At 46.0% G+C, this 27,185-nt stretch overlaps 1 protein-coding gene across 1 annotated transcript; it reads left to right on the top strand.

The window, feature by feature from the left end:
- Positions 1-13,872: 13,872 nt before the first annotated feature.
- On the top strand, positions 13,873-25,643 carry RNF228 (ring finger protein 228). Its single transcript, XM_075340818.1, has 2 exons — positions 13,873-14,449; positions 17,213-25,643. Exon 2 carries the CDS (start codon positions 17,285-17,287, stop codon positions 18,110-18,112), a length of 828 nt encoding a protein of 275 aa, XP_075196933.1. The 5' UTR covers positions 13,873-14,449; positions 17,213-17,284; the 3' UTR covers positions 18,113-25,643.
- The last annotated feature ends 1,542 nt before the right edge of the window (positions 25,644-27,185 follow it).

Genomic DNA, 27,185 nt, shown 5'->3' with positions numbered 1-27,185 from the left:
ATCAACTGTGAGCACCCTCAGCTGCCAATTCTTTTTGGTCCAGTGATTTTGTCGGTCTCGACTGTCCCATAGACACAGAAAACAAGGGTATTTGGTATACCCAGCTTGTTGCCCGAGCAGCATGCACAAGACTTTCAAATCCCCGCACACTTGCCAACCGTGGTCTTCATATTTAAGTTTACGAAGAACCAATTCCAAGTTCTCATAGGTTTTCTTGAGGTGTACGGAATGACCTACAGGGATGAAAGCATAAAAAATGCCGTTGTGGAGTAAAACTGCTTTGAGACTTCTTTTTGAAGAATCTATAAAAAGATGCCATTGCACTGAATCATATTGGATTTTGAATTGACCCATGAAACCTTCGACATCGATGCAATAAACCAACTGATCTTCCTGGGCATAGTAAGGAAGAACCATGAAAAAGAAACTCCTGGCAACAATAAATTCTTGCTTTTGAGCCTTCAGCCGAGTTATTCAGCGGCATCTTTGGGAAGATTTAAGTCTCTTACCAAATCATTCATCTCCTCCTGTGAAAACAATTTTGATCTTGTATCATCTTCAAAGTCAGAACTTGATTTATCTGGTTCAGGTATGACTCCACCTTCATCGGACATAGTTATCTCTTCCAAGGTAGCAGGGGCCTTGGGTACTGGTAAATCTGTGCCATGGGGGATGGGACGAATTGCTGAGTGAATATTGTGGTATGAAATGGAATGCTTCCATTTTGAATTATACCCTTTCACATCGCATGAACAAAAGTAACAATCATCACTATGGTTCTTTTGCTCTCGTCATACCATAGGAATCCCATAATGGAAAGCTTTTTTCTTACCCTTGAACCAATTTCGGAGGTCCTCAACACACCGTTTGCACACTTTATGAGGCGCCCAAGCTTTATCTTGATCTCCAAGCTTTAGTCCGAAATATGCGAAGTATACTTTTTTCACAAAGTCTGTAATATTCATCTGTTGCTTCAACACTGTATATTCACCACAAATGTAACAGAAACTGTCAGGCGAATTAATACACTTCCGCTGAGCCATAATGCTAATTTTGGGAAACACGGTTGAATATGATGAGCTAACACGAACTGAGATTAAAAAGTGCGAACAGGCGAGAACAAAGATAAAACAATTGAAACAAGCCTGGGCATATCAGAGCCCGCTCATTCAGCTTGCAAAATGTTGATGCTGGTTTCATTAGCTCACTCTGAAAGTTCTTTTCTTTGAAAGCTATATTTTTTTGCCATTATATATCTTCAATTCATTGATGTGAATTAATTAATAGTAATTTTGACTTTCAAAACCTAAAAAAAAAAAAAAAAAAGACAAATTTACAAAATTTGAAAAGAATTTTGCATTTTGTGGCAAATCCTAACATCCAGGATTTTTTTCAATAATTTTTTCATTTTCAGCACACCAAAATACATGGAAATTAGATGAAAATAATCTCAGCTTTTTAGTCGCAGACCTGTATTATTTATATGCTAGTGTAATTGAGACTTTAGTCGTATTCTCCAAAAATGTAGCCTTTAAGAAATCGTGGCAATTAGAAAGCTATTTTTGAAAATAAGCCATAAGAAGTCCTATTTGCAGTTTGCAGAAAGGCATGTAAAAGACACAGCTACCAGGTTGAAGAAAGGTGCACTGGTCAGAAGAGACCAAAGTGGAACTGTCTGAGCTTGCTGCAAAGCGCTATATGTGGCAGAAAAACTAACTGCATGTCACTATGAAAACTATCAACACCATCAAACATGATGGTGCCAGCAGCTGCTTGTGGAAATACTTTTCATCAGCAGGGACAGGGAAGTTGGTCAGAGTTGCAATCCTGCAGGAAAATAAGTTAGGTCACGTGAACACGTTGAGTATTTGGCGAGCTTTTTACCTCAGTATTTAAAAGCCAAAACCAAGAATGGAACAATCAGAGGAAAAGTACAATAGAAACACATCACCACTTCTGCATTTATCACCCACTCCTGGTTTTGGCTTATACAGTGCCTTGCGAAAGTATTCAGCCCCCTTGAATTTTTCAACCTTTTCCCGCATTTCAGGCTTCAAACATAAAGATAAAAATTTTAATGTTATAGAGAAGAATCAACAACCAGTGGGACACAATTGTGAAGTTGAATGAAATTTATTGCTTATTTTAAACTTTTTTAAAAAAGAAATAACTGAAAATTGGGGCGTGCAATATTATTTGTCCCCTTTAAGTTAACACTTTGTAGCGCCACCTTTTGCTGCGTTTACAGCTGCAAGTCGCTTGGGGTATATGTCTATCAGTTTTGCACATCGAGAGACTGAAATTCTCGCCCATTCTACCTTTGCAAATAGCTGGAGCTGAGTGAGGTTGGATGGAGAGTGTTTGTATACAGCAGCTTTCAGCTCTTTCCACAGATTCTCGATTGGATTCAGGTCTGGACTTTGACATAGTTATTCTAACACCTGGATACGTTTATTTGTGAACCATTCCATTGTAGATTTTGCTTTTGTTTGGGATCATTGTCTTGTTGGAAAACAAATTTCGGTCCCAGTCTCAGGTCTTTTGCAGACTACAACAGGTTTTATTCAAGAATGGTCCTGTATTTGGTTCACCCATCTTCCCATCAATTTTAACCATCTTCCCAGTCTCTGCTGAAGAAAAGCAGGTCCAAACCATGATGCTGCCACCACCATGTTTGACAGTGGGGATGGTGTGTTCAGGGTGATGAGCTGTGTTGCTTTTACGCCAAACATATCGTTTGGCATTTTGCTCAAATAGTTTGATTTTGGTTTTATCTGACCAGAGCAGCTTCTTCCATGTTTGGTGTGTCTCCCAGGTGGCTTGTGGCAAACTTTAAATGTCACGTTTTATAGATATCTTTGAGAAATAGCTTTCTTTTTGCCACTCTTCCATAAAGGCCAAATTTGTGCAGTGTATTACTGATTGTTGTCCTATTGACAGACTCTCCCACCTCAGCTGTAGATCTCTGCAGTTCATCCAGAGTGATCATGGGCCTCTTGGCTGCATCTCTGATCAGTCTTCTCCTTGTTTGAGATGAAAGTTTGAATGGATGGCCGGGTTTTGGTAGATTTGCAGTGGTATGATACTCCTTCCATTTCAATATGTGCTTGTACAGTGCTCCTTGGGATGTTTAAAGTTTTGGAAATCTTTTCGTAACCAAATCCGGCTTTACACTTCTCCACTACAGTATTATGGACCTGCCTGTTGTGTTCCTTGGTCTTCATGATGCTATCTGGGCTTTAAACAGAACACTGAGACTATCACAGAGCAGGTGCATTTATATGGAGACTAGAATACACACAGGTGGCTTATATTTATCATCATCAGTCATTTAGGAAAACATTGGGTCATTCAGAGTTCCTCAATGAGCTTCTGGAGTGAGTTTACTGCACTGAATGTAAAGGGGACGAATAATATTGCACGCCCCAATGTTCAGTTATTTATTTTTTTAAAAAGTTTAAAATAAGCAATACATTTTGTTCAACTTCACAATTGTGTCCCACTTGTTGATTCTTCACCATAACATTAAAATTTTTATCTTTATGTTTGAAACCTAAAATGTGGGAGAAGGTTGAAAAATTCAAGGGGGCCGAATACTTTTGCAAGGCACTGTAAATACTGAGACAAAAATCTCAACAAATACTCAACATGTGAACATTGGCATTCGAGGCTGCAAAAGACTTGAGACTGGGGCGCAGCTTCACATTTCAGCAGGTCAAACAATCCAAAAGATACTGCCAGAGATTCAATGAAAAGGTTTAGATCAAAGCATGTATAAGAATGTCACAGTCCAGACCTAAACACCATTGAGGATCTGTGACAAAACTTGAAAATTGCTGCTCACAGTCGCCTCTTTCCAATCTCACTGAGCTAGAGATATTTTGCAAAGACAAATGGACAAACATTTCAGCCTCTAGATGTGCAAAGCTGATAGATATGTACCCCAAAAGTAATTGCCTAGAAAAGGTGATTCTACAAAGTATTGACTCGGGGCTGAATACAAATGCATGTCACAATTTTCAGAATTATATTTGTAAAATATTTAGAAAACTATGTAGAATTTCCTTTAGGCTATGTGCGCACTGGAAAATGTAATTTTCTCAAGAAAATTCCGCAGGCATTGAAACATTACCGCACCCGCGGTAAAAAACTGCGGCAAACCGCACCCGAAAACCACATGCGGTTTGCTGACGTTTTACTGCAGTATTGTTCGCGGTATTGCCGCGTGCGGTTTGGTACATGTGTTTTATTGCATTCAATGCAATAAAGCACATTGGAAAAAATAAATAAATCATTTCCTTCTGAGATAGATAGTAGATAGATAAATAAATAGACAGATAGAAGAATAGATAGAGGGATGGATAGATAGATAGAGGACAGATCGCTGCATTTCTCACGGTTGGCAGTGAGTTCACATTACCGGCCGTGGGAAATGCCCTGTGGTTACCTCTGCTGTCTCGCTGCGAGCCTGCATTCAGCGCTGTGACAGTGTCAGTCGTGGCTGGATGTAAGCGCAGGACCTGTGGATTATGCCGGAGCTGTGGATTACGTCGGAGCTTTGTTTCGGGGGGGTTAATAAACGGGTGAACGAGGCATTTTTGTGTTTTATTTAAAATAAAGGATTTTTCGGTATGTGTGTTTTTTCACTTTACTTACGGGGTGATCATGTCAGCTGTAACATAGACGCTGCCATGATCAAGCCTGGACTTAGTGGCGGCGATCCGCCGCCATTAAGGTTATGTGCGCACTTTGCTTTTTACCTGCTTTTTTGCTGCTTTTTCAACTGCAGCGTTTAATGCCAAAATGGATGTGTTCTGCTTTTCAAGCATAGTCTATGGGAATTTGGGTTTCTTGTCCGCACTATGCAGTTCAAACTGCAGCCTTTTTGTGGCAGAACTTTGGTCAAAAACTCAGCTTTGCAGTGCAAAACCCAAATGGCAAAAACAATTGTTTTTGCCATTTGGGTTTTGCACTGCAAAGTTGAGTTTTTGACCAAAGTTCTGCCACAAAAAGGCTGCAGTTTGAACTGCATAGTGCGGACATGAAACCCAAATTCCCATAGACTATGCTTGAAAAGCGGAACACATCCATTTTGGCATTAAACGCTGCAGTTGAAAAAGCAGATAAAAAGCAGCAAAAAAGCAGGTAAAAAGCAAAGTGCGCACATAGCCTTACTCCTCATTACCTGGATCGCCACTGCATCACAGCAGCTAAAAGAGCTGGGGACACTCCGGTACTGCCGCATAATGCATGCGACAGTCCCGGGGCAGCTGCGGCTGATATTCTCGGCTGCGGGAGGTGGGAGGGAGGCAGGGGACATTAAGCCTGCCCCTCGCCCTCCCCAGCCTGAGAATACCGGGCCGTCGCTGTGTGCTTACCTTGGCTGGATGGTAAATATACAGCGGAGCCCACGTGTTTTGTTTTCTATATTTCCGTTTGCTTTCTATGTGTATTCTATGTGTCTGTGTTCTATGTCTGTGATGTCTGTGTGTGTCTGTGATCTGTGTGTGTTTACTCTGCTCCCCTTCCTCTTCCTGGCATAATGACATCACTTCCCTGCAAACCGCAGGCAGCGATGTACATTACCGCAGGTAAACTGCAAAATACCGCAGGGAATAATGCAGGAAAACGCAGTGAACCGCACAGAATTTGCTGCCTGCGTTATTCCCTGCGGGATTTCACGATTACATTGCAGTCAATGGAGTGAAATCCCGCAGCAACGTGCGGAAAAGAAGTGACATGCAATTGTTTTTGCTGCGGGAATCCCGCAGCAAAACATGCAGCTGTCAAATTCCGCTTAGTGCGCACAGGATTTTTTTTTTCCCCATAGGATTTGCTGGTGAATCACTGCACAGATGTTATGAACATTTTCTGCAGCGAAACATGCAGCAAAACCGCAAAAAATCCGCGGCAAAAACCGGCAAGTGCGCACAGGGCCTTACACTTCACAAATACTTCCTACTTGGTGTTTTTAGATCACATAAAATCACAATAGAATACATTTTAAAGTTTGTGGGTGTAATGTGAAAAAATGTGGAAAAGTTCACGGGGTATGAATACTTGTTCGTGGAATACATGCAACATGTCATAGTGCCTCTAAAGGTAAATATAGATGAATTACTACCTGTCACTTTGGAGATCACTCTTTCATGAGTGTATAGTAAACATTACTGTCTTGTGACTCTCAGCAGACTCTCATATGCTTATATGTCATCCCAAGACTATATACAGCAACTCCTCACTTACAATGTTATTTCCAAGAGAGACCAAAACCCTATAGAAATGAATGTTTATTTGTATATATCATAAAATATATTATGAAAAATTCATTATCAGAAAAAAAGAGAAAATAGAAAATGAAAAATATAGATAATGCAAAGTATCAATTGAGAGGTCAAAAATAGCAACAAAAAGAGGAGATAAATACTCCCCCAAAAATTTAATATACTCACAGCAGAAAAGAGGGCAATCAGTCCAGTTAGCCCAGGCCAACACATCTATGCACAAACAGGATGCAGACAAACCTCTCAACATGATGGACACTTCACAGGTGCAAGGTAAATTGCACACTAGTGGCGCGCATAGGGCGCTGTTCACACTCGTATGCGCATGGTGTCCAGCCAGCAACCTATTACCACGCCCTTACTATTAGATTAGGCGGGTTACTCGGACACTACTCACTGCAGCACACAAGGGACAGAGACTCCACTATGCACGGCCGTATTAAGAGGCTCGGCTGCACCCCGTATAAAAAAGTGCAAAAAATATCAAATATATATGAGGTATTAGTTAGTAAATTGGCCAATGTACATAAGCCCGCAATCCTCATCACGGATCCTCATGCCTGCAGGTCCCTACACTGATAAACATCAAAAATAGCAACAAAAAGAGGAGATAAAAACTCCCCCAAAAATGTAATATACTCACAGCAGAAAAGAGCGCAACCAGTCCAGTTAGCCCAGGCCAACACATCTATGCACAAACAGGACGTTTCTATCTCCTCTTTTTGTTGCTATTTTTAACTGAGGGTGCGTTTTGAACTGCAAGTAAGACGACGCAAAGTGCGGACACAGCCTTAACCTTTTTATTTTTCTGTCAATTAATAGTTTTTACCAAATAGTGTACTCATTTTTTGGGATCTGGGGCTCAATAATAGCTTACTTTTTGCGTCTTGAGCTAATTTTTTTAATTCTACCATTTCTGCATAGATATGATGTTTTCATCGCCTGTTATTGCATTATTAAGCAATGTTGCGGCGACAAAAAAAAATAAATCATAATTTTGGCATTTGGATTTTCTTCTTGCTACACCCTTTACCAATCAGATTAATTGATTTTACATTTTGATAGATGGGGCATTTCTGAACGCGGCGATACTACATAGGTGTGTTTTTGTTTTATGTTCAATGGGGCGAAAGGGGGGTGATTTGAACTTTTAAGTTTTTTTAACTTTTTTTTATTTCTTTTTATTGATTTTACTAGTCTTTACTTTGATTAGCAGAAATACAGCGTTCCTGTACATGCTGGTGCTATGTTGGTTCTCACATGAAATACGTCATGGTAGCGTCAGGGGTCATCAGCTGGACCTACGCTACCATGGCAACACATTGGCACCCCGTAATCGCGTCATGGTGCCATGGAATGGTGAAACCCCTACTACGGCCATTTAAATCGCTCTTCTAGATTTAAATGTCTGCTGATCGGATCAGCAAACATGTGGGGATTACAAAAGGCTCCCCACAGCAGCCCACGATTACCGGTGGGACACGACCTAGGAAGTATATATACATTCAAGGTCGTGAAGGGGTTGATTAATTTCTCTGAAGGCGAGGAGAGAGAAGCCGGCAGTGATTGGGTGCGGGGCTCACGTCATGTCACAACCTCACTTGAGCCCCAGGAACACCAGTTCTAACACCACTGGGAACAGCACCAGCACCGGAGGCGAGTATAGGCTTTATTATATTACATGGGGGAAACATGTGGCATGAGAAGGGTTTGCTTTAGTAGTGACCAACGCTTTTAAACTTGCAGATATGGGGTCAATCTGCAGGTTAGGCCTCATTCAGACGTCGGTTTGGCATGTACAAGTTGCATCTGTTTTTTTCAGATACAATACATACCCATTACAGTCTACGGTGCTATTTACATGTCCATTTTTTTTTTTTTTTTACAGTATCCTGAAAAGGGACCATACAAGTTTGGATACTGAGCAGTGACTGAAGCTGTACAGCAATGACTGAAAGACGAAGGCTGCAGGGCGGAATAAAGTAGCCGGGCTTTCAGTGTGGGGGATGTACGGCTTTAGAATGCTATTAACCTGCAGATTAACTATGGATCTTAAGGTTAATAGCATTTTTTCCCGACAGGTTTCCTTTAAATTCACACTGAATATTTTCATAAAGATTTTAGAGTAAAAATCTCTTAAAAAAAACAAGTCCAATTGTTTTCAAAGGGTTAACATGCATTACCATTTGTATGCCAAGGTTTATAAAACAGCTCAATAAATGATTGAGCCCAAAATCCATGGCAGGTAGCACTGTACTATACAGATTCAAAATCCTCCTTTGATTCCAATGCAGATGTGAAGCCCCACAGGTGTTGTGTCGGTGCATTACCTTCAGGGACTCCACTCGGCTGTCTCTGGTCACAGGTAGGAGATCTTCTTCTTGTCGTGACGCCACTCTCAGTATTGCGGCCAGTAGGGACCGCCACTGCAGGTTGAGGGTCGCCTGGGGCTGATGGTGTGTGCAGTTAGTTGGAATAGCCTCCTGAGAGTGAGGCAAGCCCCAGGGCCCGATGTAGGTGCGTAGTACCACAAGGCGCAGAATAACTCCACACAGGCAGAATGTCTTTCAGGGTTTTTACTCACTTCAGGTGGCAGGGTGAGTAACCCGGGCGTAGCTGGGATGAACCAGGCGGGAACCAGGTGTCCTTCAGGCTGACTTGTGAGGGTGACTACTAACTCGCCTTCCTTAGCCCTTGGTGGTTTGGGGTGACCCCGACTTTGAGTCCCTATGGGGGTCACCCAGGGAAGTTGCTGAAGCCTCACTCCCCTTCGTTTGCCGTGTGCTTGTTGCCTGGGCCAGATCACTCCAGCTTCTTGCCTCCTGTGAGCTATGGGCCCTAACTGTGGCTACGTGGCTGCGGCTTTTTGTGGTGTTGTGGCGTGGGCTTTGAGAGCCCCACACCGGCAGGTTTAGCAAAAGAAAGCTGGATCTATCTCCGCTTCGGGATCTGCCGCCCGTTTGGGCCTGGTTCTCCCTAGCAGTCTCCTTACTTCCCACTCCGTGCTCTTCTCTCTAGCTGAGATGGGTTTCGGGTAGCACTCCTAGTTGACCGTTCTCCCCCGTCAGTAGCCACTGCGCGGGCGCTGTTAGACAGCAACAGCCCCACAGGTCTGCTCCTCACTGAGCCCTATGGAGTTCTGCTCTAACTGACTCACTGCCCCTCCTCTCCTGTTCTTGCCTACGCCACCTAGCAACCAGATTCTCTTACCACACCCCTTGAGAGGAGATGGAGGCTTTTGGCCCCCTCCACTATTCCAGTGAAGGTCAAGGCTTTTCCCCCTCCTGGGATCCCCAGGGGTCCTCTCATGGGTACATGTGTGAGAGCTGATTACTATGCGCCTGTGTACCACACCCCTGTCAGCCTTCTGGATTACCTGTATTGTACTGTCCCCAGCATGGGTGCAGTACTCAGTGGTGCCTGACCAGGTCAGGGGCGCCACATTCCCCCTTAGTTATCACCAGCACGTCCTCGGGCTGCAAGACAACATTTTAAAATGCATAAAACATTAAAACATGTAAAACATTTTTAAAAGCACCAGGTACCATACATCACCACCCTCCACCCACAAGTCCGTTAACCCACCCAAAACCCTTTCACGTTGGCCGCGACTTCAGCCACTTCTGGCAGGATGTAGAGGCGGCTTACATGGGCTGGTGGTTTCAGGGTATACCTGGCCTGGTGGATCCGCGCCTTCAGCCTCTTCTGGCAGGATGCAGAGGCGGCCTCCACAGTTGGTGCTGACCAGGTACCCTCTTTGTGGTGGAGAGCCAGGCCCCATAAACAGGCATGCTCTCTGGTCGCAGGTGAGCCAAGGCCCTATATACGGACGGGCTCCTCCTGGTTGCAGACGAGCCAAGCCCCTAAACAGGCTGACTCTGGTGGTGGTGGTGCCCTCTGGTGTAACTATTTACACTGCGAGAGTTTGTGGCTATAGCCAGTTCATAGCCTTAAGGTTTATGGTTTTCTCACAATAGTTTTTGTGGGCACATGCTTAAACGTAAACGTTGCAAAACAAACTTTTCAAACTGGTAACTTGCTTTACTTTAACTTATGCAGACTCCTCCATTTCACCAGGGCCTGGGGCCTGTAGGGCTGCGGCACCTGTTGCTTTCTTGGCCTTTGTCGTCGTCTGAGGTAGTCTCATCTGTAGGTTCCTTGTCTCTGCTTTCTTGATCTTCATCTGTTTCCTTTCCTGTATCTGTTTCTCTTTCCTGTAGCATGGGGTGGCTGTAAGGTTTGCTGGTACATAGTGCTACGTCAAGCGCGTACAGTCCTCTCTCGCCTTGATGCATGGTAAACTGTACTGAATCCCCCATCTTTAGGTTTCTGCCAGGGTGTCCTCTAGGCAGGTGAGCGCTCACATCTCTTCGGTTGACAAATATCCCTTCCTTCACACCAGGTGCTACAATGAATCCATATCCACTTCTCAAATTGAAATCCTCCACTACTCCTCTGCAAAGGAGTCCTCTGACCTGGGCTTTGGCTCTTCTCAGGAACCTTTTCTCCTGTAGGTCTCTGGCTGTGACTTCTCTCTGCTCTGGAGACTGTGGTGCAGGGGACAGCGTTGTTCTGTTGCGACGCCTGGTCTTGCGGGCTGGGTTCTGCTGGGCTGTTACCTCAATGCCTGCAGGGCCCCAGGTGAGGTTTCTGGGCTGGTCTTCATCAGCAGACGGTGTCAAGTCCTCCTCATCCCAACGGGAATAGGGTAACATCTCCGGCTCTGAGTATTGCTCCACTGCCGGTGGCTCCGGAGTCAGCTCCTCAGCTTCCTGGCCTCCTCTCCCCCTTAGTTCTTCTTGGCACTCCTTTGGTGGCAGTGCTGGGGAGGGGCTTTCTTCAGCAGGCTCAGGCAGGGGACTCTTTGGCGTGGTTGCTGCAGGGATTGCTGGAATCCTCTTGGGGGTGTGCGGAGGGAGCATGTACCGGTCCACCAACCATTGTGGAAACTTGGCCTCCATGTCAGCCTTCAGCCGCCAGTATTCGGGGTCCTCCCCCAGCGTGGGCTTTCCAGCAGGGACCTCTTTGGACTGGGGAGCGGTGTCTGCTCTGGCCTTGCAGGCCGGGGTAAATGGTGATGCAATCTCTTGGCGGGCCGCGCCCTGTATGGCGGCGACCTGGTCTTGGCGGGCCGCGCCCGGCATGGCGGCGGCCTGGTCTTGGCGGGCCGCGCCCTGTATGGCGGCGGCCTGGATCGGCGTCGCAGCTGCGATGGGATCTGTGCAGGCTGGGCTGGGCGTCGCTGCAGGGACCGGGTCTTGGTGGGCCGAGCAGGGCATCGCTGCGGCGGCCGGGGCTTGGCGGGCCGAGCAGGGCATCGCTGCGGCGGCCGGGGCTTGGCAGGCCGAGCAGGGCATCGCTGCGGCGGCCGGGTCTTGGCGGGCCGAGCAGGGCATCGCTGCGGCGGCCTGGGCTTGGCGGGCCGCACCTGGCGTGGCTGCGGCCTGGCTCAGCGTCGCCGCGCCGGGCGCCTCTTCAGGGACCGCGGGCGTGGCAGCAGGGGTCGGGGCATCCGGGCCGGCAGGGGTAATACTGGACTCACCCATCGGTGGCAGCATCGGGGTCTGAGTCGTCGCCGCCCGGTCTGGCACTCGTCGTGCGGTTCCCCTCTCATAGGCCTGAACCGCGGCAGCCATCTCCAGAAGTTCCATACGTTCTTCTCGGATCTGCTCCACGACCCGGGTCTCCAGTCGGTCGCAGAACTGGGCCAGCTCCCGATACCACCAGGCAGCGGAGCCCGGTTCTGGATTTCTGCGGTCAGACGCCATTTCTTCTGCGCCCTCTTCTGCACGACTCTCCAGCTGTGGACTCGCCGTTGCCTCTAATAGCAAGCTGTTCAGTTTCCGCTCTGCCTCTTTCAGCAGCTCCTCTCCCAGCAGCAGGCTTCTGGCTCCCTTTCTGTCCCGACGTCTCTGGACGCTTCCGCTCTCTTCACAAGCGAGGTCCGAACTCAGCAGGGGATCTCTGGGTAGCCACACCTCTTCGTGGGCGGTAACTTCTCCCAGCGCGGGCTGCTGTTGTTTTTCAGCGCGCTTTTCATGGTGGCAATATGGCGGCGCTTCCAATTTTCCAAGCGGACCGCCCAGGCACATGGTCACCTGTCTGAACAGGTCTAGTCCTTATCCTGTTCGTGACGCCAGATGTGAAGCCCCACAGGTGCAGTGTCGGTGCATTACCTTCAGGGACTCCACGCAGCTGGATCTGGTCACAGGTAGGAGATCTTCTTCTTGTCGTGACGCCACTCTCAGTATTGCGGCCAGTAGGGACCGCCACTGCAGGTTGAGGGTCGCCTGGGGCTGATGGTGTGTGCAGTTAGTTGGAATAGCCTCCTGAGAGTGAGGCAAGCCCCAGGGCCCGATGTAGGTGCGTAGTACCACAAGGCGCAGAATAACTCCACACAGGCAGAATGTCTTTCAGGGTTTTTACTCACTTCAGGTGGCAGGGTGAGTAACCCGGGCGTAGCTGGGATGAACCAGGCGGGAACCAGGTGTCCTTCAGGCTGACTTGTGAGGGTGACTACTAACTCGCCTTCCTTAGCCCTTGGTGGTTTGGGGTGACCCCGACTTTGAGTCCCTATGGGGGTCACCCAGGGAAGTTGCTGAAGCCTCACTCCCCTTCGTTTGCCGTGTGCTTGTTGCCTGGGCCAGATCACTCCAGCTTCTTGCCTCCTGTGAGCTATGGGCCCTAACTGTGGCTACGTGGCTGCGGCTTTTTGTGGTGTTGTGGCGTGGGCTTTGAGAGCCCCACACCGGCAGGTTTAGCAAAAGAAAGCTGGATCTATCTCCGCTTCGGGATCTGCCGCCCGTTTGGGCCTGGTTCTCCCTAGCAGTCTCCTTACTTCCCACTCCGTGCTCTTCTCTCTAGCTGAGATGGGTTTCGGGTAGCACTCCTAGTTGACCGTTCTCCCCCGTCAGTAGCCACTGCGCGGGCGCTGTTAGACAGCAACAGCCCCACAGGTCTGCTCCTCACTGAGCCCTATGGAGTTCTGCTCTAACTGACTCACTGCCCCTCCTCTCCTGTTTTTGCCTACGCCACCTAGCAACCAGATTCTCTTACCACACCCCTTGAGAGGAGATGGAGGCTTTTGGCCCCCTCCACTATTCCAGTGAAGGTCAAGGCTTTTCCCCCTCCTGGGATCCCCAGGGGTCCTCTCATGGGTACATGTGTGAGAGCTGATTACTATGCGCCTGTGTACCACACCCCTGTCAGCCTTCTGGATTACCTGTATTGTACTGTCCCCAGCATGGGTGCAGTACTCAGTGGTGCCTGACCAGGTCAGGGGCGCCACACAAACATATGGTGGATTCTTCCTATGTGTTCTTCCTCTGTGTGAACATACCCTTAGGACACTTAGTGCAGGTGCTTTTTTGGAAACTATACCTTCTGCAGTACATCAGAGCTGGAATTAGAAGTCTATGATGATGAAGAGCGAAGTGTGGAATTATCTATATGATTTACAGGCATTAAAATGTGAAATCTTAAGATATTCTGGATCCCCATTTTGGAAATTTAGAAATTTCTACCCTATGGCTTTTTTCCTCCGCTCCCCTCTGTCCAATAAGAGCTGGCACCGACTATGTACAGTGTACACTGACTGCGTGCTGTATAAATATCATGCACGGGAACGCTTCGCCTTTGTATACAAATAATTCAGCTACGAGGAAGGAGAAGGAAAGGTGAAAGATGCTGCTATTTGTTTCTCCTCCAGACCAGTCAGATCCTGAACATTAGCAAGAGGAATCCTGCATACAAAGCCTGAGCGTTACATCACATTACAGGGCAGCGAGCAGGAAGCTTGCAGAAGACACAGAGCAAAGAGGAGAGCAGATGCAGCCTTTGTTAGAAAATCAGAAAGGCATTGGCTATTGGGGACGATGAGTATACAGTGATGGCGAGCCTGAGAGAAAAACATAGTTTGCCATGGCTTCTCGGCAAGCGACAAAGGCTTGATGAGGCACAAGAATGAGATGAATTCGAAAAGAGAGAAAAACATCTTTCCAAGCGAGCATCACAAGGAGGAGACAAAGGAAGAGCAGTACTGTCATCCAGAGCGGACGCTGATGCCCTGAACATCTCTACATATCGATGACTGGTCACATTCACTAATGCCGGACGAGGCGGCCAGTGCATCTCTACAAGTGACCTCTCTATTCCTCCAGGGATTTGTGAGTATTCCCGCACTGTGATCAGCTAAACACTTTATTCAATATATTGCAATCATGGGCGGCTTAGTGTGAGAATTAATGTCAGGCCGTCTGGCGTGCGAGGTCGTGCCAGGTGAATAAAATATCCTTTATGTTATCACATATATGTAGTGTATAGAGGGAGATCGCAGCCAGGTCTTCTCCCATATGGCACTGCTGCCAAATCAATCCATTACACTGTAGATTAGAACTACTAAAAACACACGGCTACAGACGTACACCGCCGCCGGGTTCACCTGCCAGCAAATCGCACACTTTGGGTGACTTACTGCAACTGTGACAGTCACAGCTCACAACTTCAGAGAACTTGGAGCAGTGCTACAGGGCGACATTGGGACTTGGGTCACACAGGTCACCTCGCATCGAGACGGCCCCTGTGGTCACCCTGTGCTGAGCAGCGGGACCCAACTGGTGCCAGGAATCCAAACCTGATACATTTTTGTGGAGGTTCACAAGTCACAAGCAACAAGTCATTTTGGGGTTAAAGGGAACCTGTCAGGTCCAATATGCAGCCAGAACCACGAGCAGTTCTGGGTGCATATTGCTAATCCCTGCCTAACCGTCCCAATATACACTAGCATCGATAAAGAGATCTTTAGAAAAAGTATTTCTAAAGATCTTTTATGATATGCTAATGAGCACAGGGACTAGTCCCCTGGGCGTTAGTTCCCCTGACTAGACGGCTCCATTAGCATTTCGGTCATGCGCACTATGAAGCCGGGTGTACACGTCCTGGCTTCAAACTGAAGTAGTGCACATGACTAAACCTCTGGGGTCATGCGCACAGAGCCGAAATCCATCGTCGGACGCGATGGTGGCAGAGAGGTGAGTGAGATCATCCTCTGATGCTGCACATTTATTACAATGATAGCACTCCCAAAGGGACGTATTAACATGCTAATGGAGCCAACTAGCCAAGGGGAAATAATACCCAGAGGACTAGTCCCCGCGCTCATTAGCATATCATAAAGGATCTATAAAGATATACTTTTTCTAAAGATCTCTTTATCTATGCTAGAGTATACAGGGACAGTTAGGCAGGGATTAGCAATATGCACAGAGAACTGCTCGTGGTTCTGGGTGCATATTACACCTGACAGGTTCCCTTTAAGAGACTTGTCTCTGACTTGATGCCTCGCGGCCAAAGTTTCTTTGTAGCCCTGGTCTTAGAAGCCATGTTGTATTGTAGAACTGCAATCTAAAACTGGGGGCACAGTAACGTGTCACACGGCCAAAACATTTCTGCAACTACTTGTCTGACTATATCTGAGCCGCGAGAAACACAAGCTGCAGACAAGTCGCCAGCGTTGTGCATTGTAGTCTATAGCAGGCGAGAAGTGTGTGACCACCAACAGAGAACACAGCACCATTAGGCTGCGGCTCCGGAGGTACGGCCAGGGTCACTCTATGCCGCTGACATTTGGCAGCACAAAGCTGGAGAGAGCTTTCGTGCTGTGACAACGACACTGTGATCCCAGTCACTTGCATTATGCTGCAATCTAACAAAACAATTTCTGGCAAGGTGACTGGTGTTGCAAACGGATTGCTTAGTCCCAACTATATGGCTATGAGACTTTCCGAATAAAACGGTCCAAGTGGAATGCGATACATGCATACCACTTGGACTCATGTTACTCTATGGGGCCATTCCCATCTGCAATTATTTTCTAAGCCCTAATTGGACCAAGAAAACAGTTGCAGCATGTTGTGGGTGGTATCTGATCTATATATATTTAACTCACACCCATACAAATCTATGGGTACGAGTGGAACATCGCACTGCACTTAGATGACATTGGAGTGCAGTGAGATAATCGCATCAGCTGATAATGGAAGGGATAGGGAGATTTGTCCCTTCCTCTCCTCCACAGCTGTGATCCGATCACGGGATCGGATCACAGTGGCTTGACACTTGGCTTACACTCACAGCACAGCGGGAGCCGAGAGTCGTATCAGATACCATACGCTCGTGTGGCCCCAGCCTTAACATGTGATGCAGTGGCAGTAGGTCACATGTTACAATGAGACACTGAGATCTCAATTTTACCACACAACCCTCACCTTAAGGCCAGAGTCACACTTGCGAGTCTCTCATTGTATCACCCGGCACGGCTGCACACTCTCTGGACAGGAGCGTCTCAGCTGCATAGATACATGCAACTGACCCACTCCTGTCAGCAAAGTGTTCGGCCATGCCGGGTGATTCAATGAGAGACTCGCAAGTGTGACTCTGGCCTAAAGGGGTTTAAGAAAACCTCTCTTTAAAAACCAATCTGTATTTTAATCACCCTGCCCAGGTCCAGAGTTGTCTCTGCCATTGTTCCTGGTGTCTGATATTGGCTGCAGCACGGCAGACAAATCACTGAGCTCAGCGGCTCATGACATCTATTAGGCCAGAGCTGCTGAACTCTTCGATTGGCTGCAGCACTGTCAATGTGACACCAGCACTGCAGACAATGACATCAGGAGCAGCGGTGGAGACTCGGCAGTGGACCTGGGGAGGGTGAGTAAAGCACACCTTGGTTTGTTTGTTTTTGTAGATAGCAGCCAGTGGAATGGGGTTTTCTGAAACTGAAAAATCCCTTTAATGATGTCATCTCCATAGAGATCTTCAGGTCATGGGACCGCGTCCATCAGAAATCGCAGTGTTCGAGTAATCGAGCAGCGTCCGTATAGTTCAGGCGGAATATACGGTGCAGAATTAATGGTGTTTCTTTGTTGCAGGCCGTGCCACCTCCTAGAATCGGATTTTAGCCCCTGACAGGGGCACAGCATGGCACGGGCACCCCGCCTGGCATGAAGACAAGCATGGCCGTGCCCCAGTCCAGTGACTCGGACCTCACCCCTTCCTATGAGGAGTATGAGTGTAAGATCTGCTACAATTACTTTGACCTGGACAGGAGGGCCCCGAAGCTCCTGGAGTGTCTGCACACCTTCTGCCAGGAGTGCCTGAGCACCCTCCACCGCAGGGAAGACCGGCCGTGGCGCCTCTGCTGCCCAATATGCCGACACCGGACCGTGGTGCCGGACTCCAGGGTGGAAGCTTTGCCTGTGAACACGAAGGTGGCGGAGGCCTTCCCCATGTACGTGCGGCAGGACGACCCGTACCCGCAGGACACCCTGCCCCCCATCTATCATCACCATCCGTCTGTGCCGCGGGAGCTGCAGTACCACCACGGCACAGCAGGAGGCGCTGTGCTCCATGCGGCTCCGGAATACCGCTACGCGCTGCAGCCGGGCCAGGACGCGGCTTCTGCGGCCGCTTCAGCTACTCGAGGCCGGGGATCCTTTTCGGCCTCGAACCAACCACAGCCAGCGACTGCTCCGTCTCCTGGAAGAGGTTATGAGCGATGCCAGAGCTGCAAAAGGGCCGTGCTGACTGCGGGCTGCGTGTGTGTGGTGTTTTCCTTCATAGCCATGGTGGTTTTATTGTTTGCAGGCCTGGTGTTTGTGAACAGATACAGCGGGGCCCCTGCGCCCTCCCCTGCGGGACCTATATGCTTGTCAGTGGCCAGTGTGCTGGCCCTGTTCTCTGTGGTGGTCACCTGGGTGATTTGTTGGTTGAAGTACAGGCCGGACCCCGCAGAGGTGAGCAGGGGGACAACGAGCCGGAGAGACCCCTAAATGACGGCCGCCCCTCAGTGTGAACCGTGACTAGGGAGGGAGTTTGATTTTAACCCTATGGTGGCCATAGATACAAAGATCTGGCCTCCACTGTGCCAATATATCAGATGGAGCAGACCGGGTATCGCCCAGTATCTGTGTTATGATATACGGGGATGATTATACCTAACACACAGCGGTAATAGCCAGACATCATAGGTGTCCATTGTTTAGAAACCTTTACGCTTTTTTCCTCTGTGTTTTGCTGCGTCCATTTGTCTTGTAAGTCAGGAAAGCTCCAGCTACATTCATCAAACATCACAATAGTGCGTAGTCGGCCAACGTAGGCCAGAAAGGTGTCCTATTGGGCCAGGATATATTTGTATGACTGTATGGGATATAATGCAGCTGGCTGCGCTGGTCCATACAGCGGGATCTGGTACAAAACCTACACCATTTAGTGTAATCTGGTGCAAAACCTACAGCATATAGTGTCATCTAGTGCAAAGTCTACACCATATAGCAGCATTTGGTGCAAATCCTACGCCCATACGTTGTTATCCAGTGCAAAACCTACACCTATATACAGGCATTTAGTGCAAAAAGTACACCTTATATTGGCCACTAGTACTAAACCTACATCATATATTGATATCTAGTACAAATCCTAAATCCATATAGAAGGATCTGGTGCAAAACCTACATCCATATATTGGCATATAGTGCAAAACCTACACCGTATAGTGGCATCTGGTGCAAAACGTACACTGTATAGGGGCATCTAGTACAAATCCTACCCCCATATATTGACATCCAGTGCAAAATTCATAGTATAGTGCCATCTACCAAACCTACATTGTATAGTAGCATGTAGTACCAATCCTAAATCCGTATAGTGGAATCAAGTAAAAATCCTAAATCTGTATAGTGGCATCTAGTGCAAAAGCTACCCCCATATATTGGTATCTAGTATAAAACCTACACCATATTGTGACATCTAGTGCCAAACGTACACCCATATAGAGGCATATAGTGCAAAGCCTACACCCGTATATTGGCATCTAGTACAAAACTTACACCATGTATTGGCATCTAGTGCAAATCCTACACCGTATAGTGTCATCAAATGCAAAACCTACACCAGTACAGTTGCATCTAGTATAAAACCTGCGTATAGTGGCATCTACTACAAACCCTACAGCCGTATAATGGCATCTAGTGCAAAACCTACACCCGTGTATTGCCATCTAGTAAAAAAAACTATATTGTATAGTGGAATCTAGTCCAAAACCTACATCGTAGTGGCATCTATAGCAAAATCTACACCTGTAATGTGGAATGTAGTACAGATCCTACCCTGTGTAGTGGCATCCAGCAGAGGTATATGTTGGAGAATCCTCCCATGTTATACACATCAATATACACATCTTTGGGAACATTTTTGTAATACATTTGGGCTAAAAACTATTTTCTTCATCTGGATTTCATTAAGTGTCAGCATTTGGCTTTCCCAGGCTCTTGGTTTCCCTGCACATTGCCTGCTGCTGACTGAGATTACCTAAGCATCTGTAACTCTTATCTGTCTTTTCCTGAGCTCTTCTTAGCTGATTTATGGTCACAATCTGAATCAATGTTGAGCTGAGCTTTCAGCTAAGAGGGACTCAGAAAAAGACAAGCTCACTGACCGATTCTTAGTTATTCCCTGTCAGCAGTGTGCAGAAAAATAAACAGCATGTAAAAACCAAATGCTGCAAAACTGCTAATAAACACCAATCGCAACATTTATTTTTTGGAACAAAATATGTGCATAAAAAAAATTAAAAAAACCCAACAATATATATTATGCTCCTAAAGGCGTCTATATCCTTTAAACCAAAAATATCCATTCACTGGGAGTAAAGATAAGGCAGCAGCCACAGTTACTGGAAATACCTTTTACTTACACAGTTATTAGCGTTTTTCTATTTAGCTGTGGTAGCCATATTGGAGGTTACCTTTACAGTGATTTAACCCTAGAAGGTATTAGGGGTGCAGAAAGTATTACATTATACTAGTATTACCCCTAAGTATTACTGCATAACATTTAATGGCAACAATTTAATGTGTGGGTACCCGGACTAGCATGGACTACTGTTACTCATTCCAATAGTGTAGTGGTATCAGTATCGGTAGTGGATGGGCCTCCAGCGTGTGCTGCGGGCAGGAGATGGCCTTTTCCTTCTTGCTCCCCCCGCACACGTTGGGGAATGGGAGCTTCATAAAGAACTCTTAATACCTTCTAGGGGTAGGTCCTGCTGACATGTTCCCTTTAAATTAGTTTCCTTGTAAATTCCCACTTAATTAATCATTGAGCATAGTGACAAAATGTCAGTGTTATCTCTGATTCTTAGAAGCTAGAGCAAAGGTGCCACAGTGACATAATTACCATACTTTCACTACTGTCCTATCTTTATGAGGAAATCATTTGTCAACAAATGAAAGTTAGCGAACAAATGGGTTATCTGGGACCTTAATAACATTAATGGCCTGTTCTCAGGATAGGTCATCAGTATCTGATAGTTGGTAGTGCGACACACAGTGCCTCCCGCCGATGAGCAGTTCCCGGTGCCTCAGCAGCACCACAAAGGAGTAGTACCAGGCGGCAGCGGCACCTGAAACAGCCGATCGGTGGGGGTAACATGTTTAATGCTCCCACCAATCAAATTGTCTCTCCAGTAAAGGAGACAAACTCTAGCACAGCGCCACCTATTGGAAGTAGCGATCCTAAAAGTCACAAGTGGATTTTCGACAATCCTTTGCAATATGACTCAGGATATATAAGCCAGATCAGAATCCCAATTTGCAGACACGGTGTTTCGGGGTGCTTGCCCCTCGTCAGTGCAAAGTATGGGGGTGTCTGATCTGGCTCATGAGAAAGCTATGTGGGGACCACGGGACCTATCCTAAGAATAGGCCATCACTGGTAAAGTCTTCGACAACTTCTTCCAAGACTTTACAAGTGATGGCCTATTCTTAGTTGTCTGGGCTTATTAATATTGATGATCTAAGTCATCAGTATCAGATTATTGGACACCCGAACCCCTACCTGTCATTTTTTATTAGCAGGGGCCACTTAAAAAAAACAACATCACAGTGCCATAAACTACAGTATTTAGTGGTACTGCAGATCAGATCTTATTCTCTTACATAGGAGCTGATCTGCAGTGCCCAACAGCAGCCACTAAATATTGAATGACGCTGTTTTGTTCAGCTCCATGCATTATACAGCAGGCACAAATCTAAGGCTATGTGCGCACGTTGCGCTCTGCCGTGACAAATATTCTGCAGCGTTTTGTCACTGCATGTGCGTTTCAAAACGTTGCGTTTTGGATGTATTTTAAATGCAGATTGGATGCAGATTTCATGCGTTCTGGATGTTTGCTCTGCCATAGACAGAGAGGGAAAAGCATCCAAAACGCACAAAAGAAGTGACATGTAGCTTTTTAGAATGCATCGATTTTGTAAAAAATGTGGCATCCAAAACGCTGCATTTTAAAATGCAACGTGCGCATGGAATTTGCTAAAGTCTCATAGACTTTGCTGGGGACGCAGAACGCATGCGTGTACGCTGCAGTTTAAAACGCTGCGTAAACGCATGAAAAAACTCAACGTGCGTACATAGCCTTACAGCCGCTGATCCATGGGGGGCTGATTGTTGTACCACCATGATCTGATATTGTTGACCTATGCTCATGAAAAGTCATCATATGCTCTTTAAACCGCTAGCATTGCACTGATTGTCAATGCTGGTATACTTGTGAATGCCCTATTAGTTATGGGCACCCATGCCTTTAAGGCTACAGTGGGGTACGTCCATAATGTCTTACAATAGTAACATTTTACAAATAAAAAAATAAGACATTTAAGCCATTTGATTTATGCCAACTATATAAAAGTTGCCCATTGTACATATTACACATGGTGCGTCTCAAGGCATACCATAACCTTCACCCAACTATGGTCATACATGTGCAGAAATATATTATGCCAAAAGTGCATCAAGCAGATCTACTTTTCAAACTAAAAAAAATTATACATATTACATAGATGTCATAGACCTGATGAGGCTGGTGTATTGCTTTTGAAAATCTATGTTAGCATGGCTGTATAATCCTATTTGGAAGTTTAAAGTAGTTGTCCCCTTTCAAATAATTTCTTCCCTGGCAGCAGTTTGTTAAAACATACCAAATTGTGCTGTACTCACCTTCCCCAGGTCCACTGACGAGTCACCACCACAGCTCCGTTGTCTTGCAGTGGCTGCAGCGCTGACCTCACATTGACAGCACGGCAGCCAATCAGTGAGCTCCGCAGCAGTGCCAGTGTAGGAGTGCTTCAGAGCCGCTGAGCTCACTGACTGCTGCGCTGCCGATGTGACATTAGCGGTGCAGCCAAAACACCAGGAGCAGCGAGGGAGACTCAATGAAGGTGAGTACCTTGCGTGTTAAAGGTTAAACTTCAAGTGGGGCAGAAATTGTCTGAAAGGGGGCACCCCCTTTAATCTTGCACCTATAGTTTGCACAGGACATAACTAAGGCTGCTTTCACACCTCCGGTTTTAGCAGAGCCGGCCAATCCAGCTCTAAAACCTATGCAACGGATGCGGCGACAAAACCGCATCCTTTGCATAAGTTTTTGACATGCGGCCCGTCCGGTTTTTGCCGCTTGCGGCAGGCTACTGAGCATGCACAGTGGAAAAAAACGCATGCGGCGTCCATAGGCATGCATTGCAAATCGCGCCGCATCGGCCGGATGCGGGGCGATGAGTTTTTTTTTTTGCCGGACAAAAAACGTGCCAGGCAACGTTCCATCCGGCCGCCGCATCCGCTAAATCTGCCGCATGCGGCAAAAACCGGACGGAACGCAAGCCCATGCGGCACAATACGGCACTAATGTAAGTCTATGCAAAAAAACTGCAACCGGCGGCAAAAAAAAAGGGTTGCGGTTTTTCTGCAAAGCGCCGGGTTGTGCCGCACAGGAAAAACCGGAGGTGTGAAAGCAGCCTAAGGTGACTTGATATTAGCCAGAGTATCCCAAAACCATTACATTTCCCTCGGGGTCAATAACGTGTATGGTATCTTATCGTACATAGATTCTTATTGCCTGCTCCAATAATTTTGAAAGAAGTTTTTATTTTTGGCAGATAGATCTACTCCATAGACCTGAAAATGTATTTCTGCTTTGTGCACACAGCAACTTTCTGGCTCCAAAGTGAAGGACACCATTGTATTCTGCCCCAGTAAGGTAGTCTATGGTGATAGTCTCCCCCAAATCCAGGTGAGCCCAGACAAGATCCAGCCTCGGTCTAGGCTCCGGCAGCCATCATACATCATACAGTCAACGTATTTTCTACATTGATTTTTCCCCTTTGTCCAAAATTGATGTTTTATCATCTGTGCACAGTGTAAGTGATAAATGTCTAATCACTTGGCACCTCACCATTAGGACCCACACTAATTACTGGGGTGAGGGTCAAGAACCGGTGTCGGTGTAGAGATCGCTGATTATGCTGCTCCGTTCAGCGTGCGGGGGGTGCCCGAAATAGCCAAATACGAAAAAATCCTCCACGTTTTCCGGATGAAATGCTTGACAATTTTTTTATCCGCTCGTGTGAACGTAGCCCATCTGTGATAGATCTTTGTATTTATGGCCGCCTTCAGTCTGTGACCAGTTAGCAATATTAAGAAACTGCTAGATACAGGATTATTCTATAAAAATAGCATTTTATACAAGACCGGACCATGTCACTTTCTATACTTTGGGGCACAGCTCCTGGGGTTTACGTTTACTATTAATACGATATTTTACTTTTATATTTCAATTTTGTGCCATGAACAAGCGCCCAAACCACACACAAGTGATGAATCCTCTAAAAATGTATTTGTGAATATAAACAATGTGTTGTAATTTGTAATTTTTTATTTGATGATCTTATGTGACTTGTGGCGCTACCTGAGGACAATGGACTTAAATGTAAACGACGTAACAAAGATATTTCTGGCGATTTTGGATGAGTGACTTTTGGGACACATCAGGAAAGGAAACCAGGACATGAAAACGTCACAGACATGGTAATTCGGGCAGATTTAAGTGCTGAACGGTAAATGCCAGGGCAGTTATACTGGTGGGATAGGGGCCATACATGTATACTGATATCTCCATTGATATAATGGGAGTTACGCAAACAGTAAAGCACCTCCTGGCATTCTTAGCTCTCCTACATCTCAATAGAGGTGACAATGCATATTACTATTGATATCAAGCAGGTCTGGAGTCCTGGCTGCTAACATCGGTGATGGACAAGCCCTAATGGTCATACATCAGAAAACCATTTAAACTTCTAACCTATTTGTGTGCATATATTTAAAGGAGTATTTCCATCTCCAAGATCCTATTCTAATCTGTAGTAGGTGTAATAATAATATCCATGGATACCTAAGCTGCAATGCCCTGCACATGATGTAAGCAACACAGCTAATCAGGAGAACTATACTTCCTTTTCTAATTGGAGGTATTTGCTAATATTACTATTACACCTACTACATATTGGGATAGGATCTTAGCAATGGGAATACTTCTTTAAGGCCTTCTCTGTAGGCCGATGCTGAGGCCCTTGTGTACGCTGGGTGGTAACATTACTGAGGGAGCCGTCCAACAGTCATCAGGTATTGGGAATGGATCCCATTAATTAGAATGGCACCTAAGCGCTCACTGGGTGTTGGAATGTTACCACGGCAACAGTACCACTCACTGTGCGCTATAGTTCTTCATTCCGCTTGTCAGATTAGGTAATATAGTGTTCCTGGACAACCTCTATGATAACAGCACACACTTGAAGTAATGAAGGAAGAGTCTGAATTTCATGAATATTTCTTTTATATTTATAATACAGGTAACAAAATTTCCACAAGCACAACACATCATATATACAACACACGTATACAACACATCACACATATACAACATATCACACATACAACACACACATATACAACATATCACACATACAACATATCACACATACAACACACGTATACAACACACACACATACAACACACACGTATACAACACATCACACATACAACATATCACACATACAACACACACATTTACAACATATCACACATACAACACACACATATACCACGCATCACACATGTCAACACACATACAACACATCACACAACTACACATAACACAACTACACATAACACATCACACAACACAAACATATACATCACATCACACACACAACACACTCATATATTCAACACACACACACACACACACATACATGCATACCTTTACATGCTATGACAACACAGGGGCAGTATCATTGATTTATAATAATGGTTATTTATAAGATGCAATCAATAATCTTTGTTGCCGTTTCTATACATATATTGTATTTTATTATACTCAGTGGTAAGTCACAATACTTTTTTGAGCAATCCTCTTGTTCCTTAGCTGAAACGTAATCTGCCTTTTAAATATTAAATTTTGTTCCCTTTCTGTATTTTTTCTTGGTGTTTGCTACCTATTATGTGTCATTATATTCATCTAAGGCCTCTTTCACACGTTCATGTCTCCTGTACGTGTGGTTTTCACCTGTGTCGGAGACATGTTCACACACATGCTAATTAGAATCAATGGGGATCTTCACAACTCCGTGTTTTCACATGGACCATGTATCCATGTGAAACACCTGCATTTCCGTGTGATACATACATAGATAAGCCCATTTTTTTCAGGCAGCACGGATCAAATAGAGACAGCACACAGATGACATCCGTATGAATCATACCAGAAAAAAAACGCATGATACTGAAATCGGTCATTTTTTTTATTTGTAAAAGGTATGCATAGATAAATTTTACGGCTATTTAGCCATTTTAAAGAAATAATTTAAAGAAAAAAGTTACTTGGGTTCCCGCCCTATTTTTCATGACCAGCACAGATAAAGCAGAAGCTGCGGGCTGCAACCCTCAGCTGCCAGCTTTACGTTGACTAGTTATCAAAAATAGAGTTAACCCATGCTGGTTTTTTCATTATTTAAATAATTAAAAAAAAACAGCTTGGGGTCCCCCCTATTTTTCATAAGCAGCAATCATACAGAAGACAGCTGGGGGCTGGTATTATGAAGGTGGGAAGGCCTGTGGTAATTTGGCCCTTCCCAGCTTAAAAATAGCAGCCCACAGGCGCCCTGGAAGTCTCGCATCCATTAGATGCGCCAATTTTGGCGCTGGACTCGGCTCTTCCCAATTGCCCTGGTGGCAATCGGGCTATTGGTTTATGGGGTTGATGACAGCTGGCATCATGTCCTGGTGTTAGTAATGGGCGGGCGTCTCTCAGACAACCTCATTACTAACTCAGTAAATGTAAATAGAATAAAAACACAAAATATTTTATTTAAAAAGCACCCTCCCAACACTAGCCCCCATTCGCCCCCCCCAAAAAACGCCTTGAAATTCTGCCGTAATCCATATGGAGGTCGCATGACATTCCACAAAAGTGAACCTGAAAGACATAAATAAAGAGAATTAAGGCCTCACACAGAGATAAATGTTTGGCAGATCTGTGGTTGCAGTGAAATCATGGACATATTGTTCCATTTGTACACAGCCACAAACCTGGCACTGATTGTCCACAATTTCACTGCAACCACAAATCTGCCGCAGATTTATCTCTGTGTGTGACAGGGCCTTTAGATTGTCCCTCATTCGCAATTTATTAAAAAAATTAAAACTGCCTTGACGTTCTGACGTAATCCACATGAAGGTGTGTGCTGTGTGAGAACCGCCGGCAGCATAACATAGTATGAGAACCGCCTGCCGCTGTGACAGTTGGTAATGGCATAAGGTCACCGCGGTTCAGTTTGACCCGGCAGCAGTGAACTGCGGTAACCTCATGATGTCACTGCAGTTCACTGCTGCCAGCGGTTCTTACACAGCGCAGCGTGAGAGCCAGCAGTGGCTGCTGTTACAGCCTATGAAATTCGTCCGCTGAACATTCTTCATAGGCTGGGACACTGAGATGATTAACGTCATGGGGCCTCCAG

Source organism: Anomaloglossus baeobatrachus, chromosome 3 (genome assembly GCF_048569485.1).
Source record: "Anomaloglossus baeobatrachus isolate aAnoBae1 chromosome 3, aAnoBae1.hap1, whole genome shotgun sequence".
Classification (NCBI taxonomy): Eukaryota; Metazoa; Chordata; class Amphibia; order Anura; family Aromobatidae; genus Anomaloglossus; species Anomaloglossus baeobatrachus.
Note: the sequence above shows the minus strand (reverse complement) of the source record. Positions and strands in the feature narration are given on the sequence as shown.

Coding starts and splice junctions, on each gene's coding strand:
- RNF228 (XM_075340818.1), top strand. CDS start 17,285: ATGAAGACAAGCATGGCCGTGCCCCAGTCCAGTGACTCGGACCTCACC.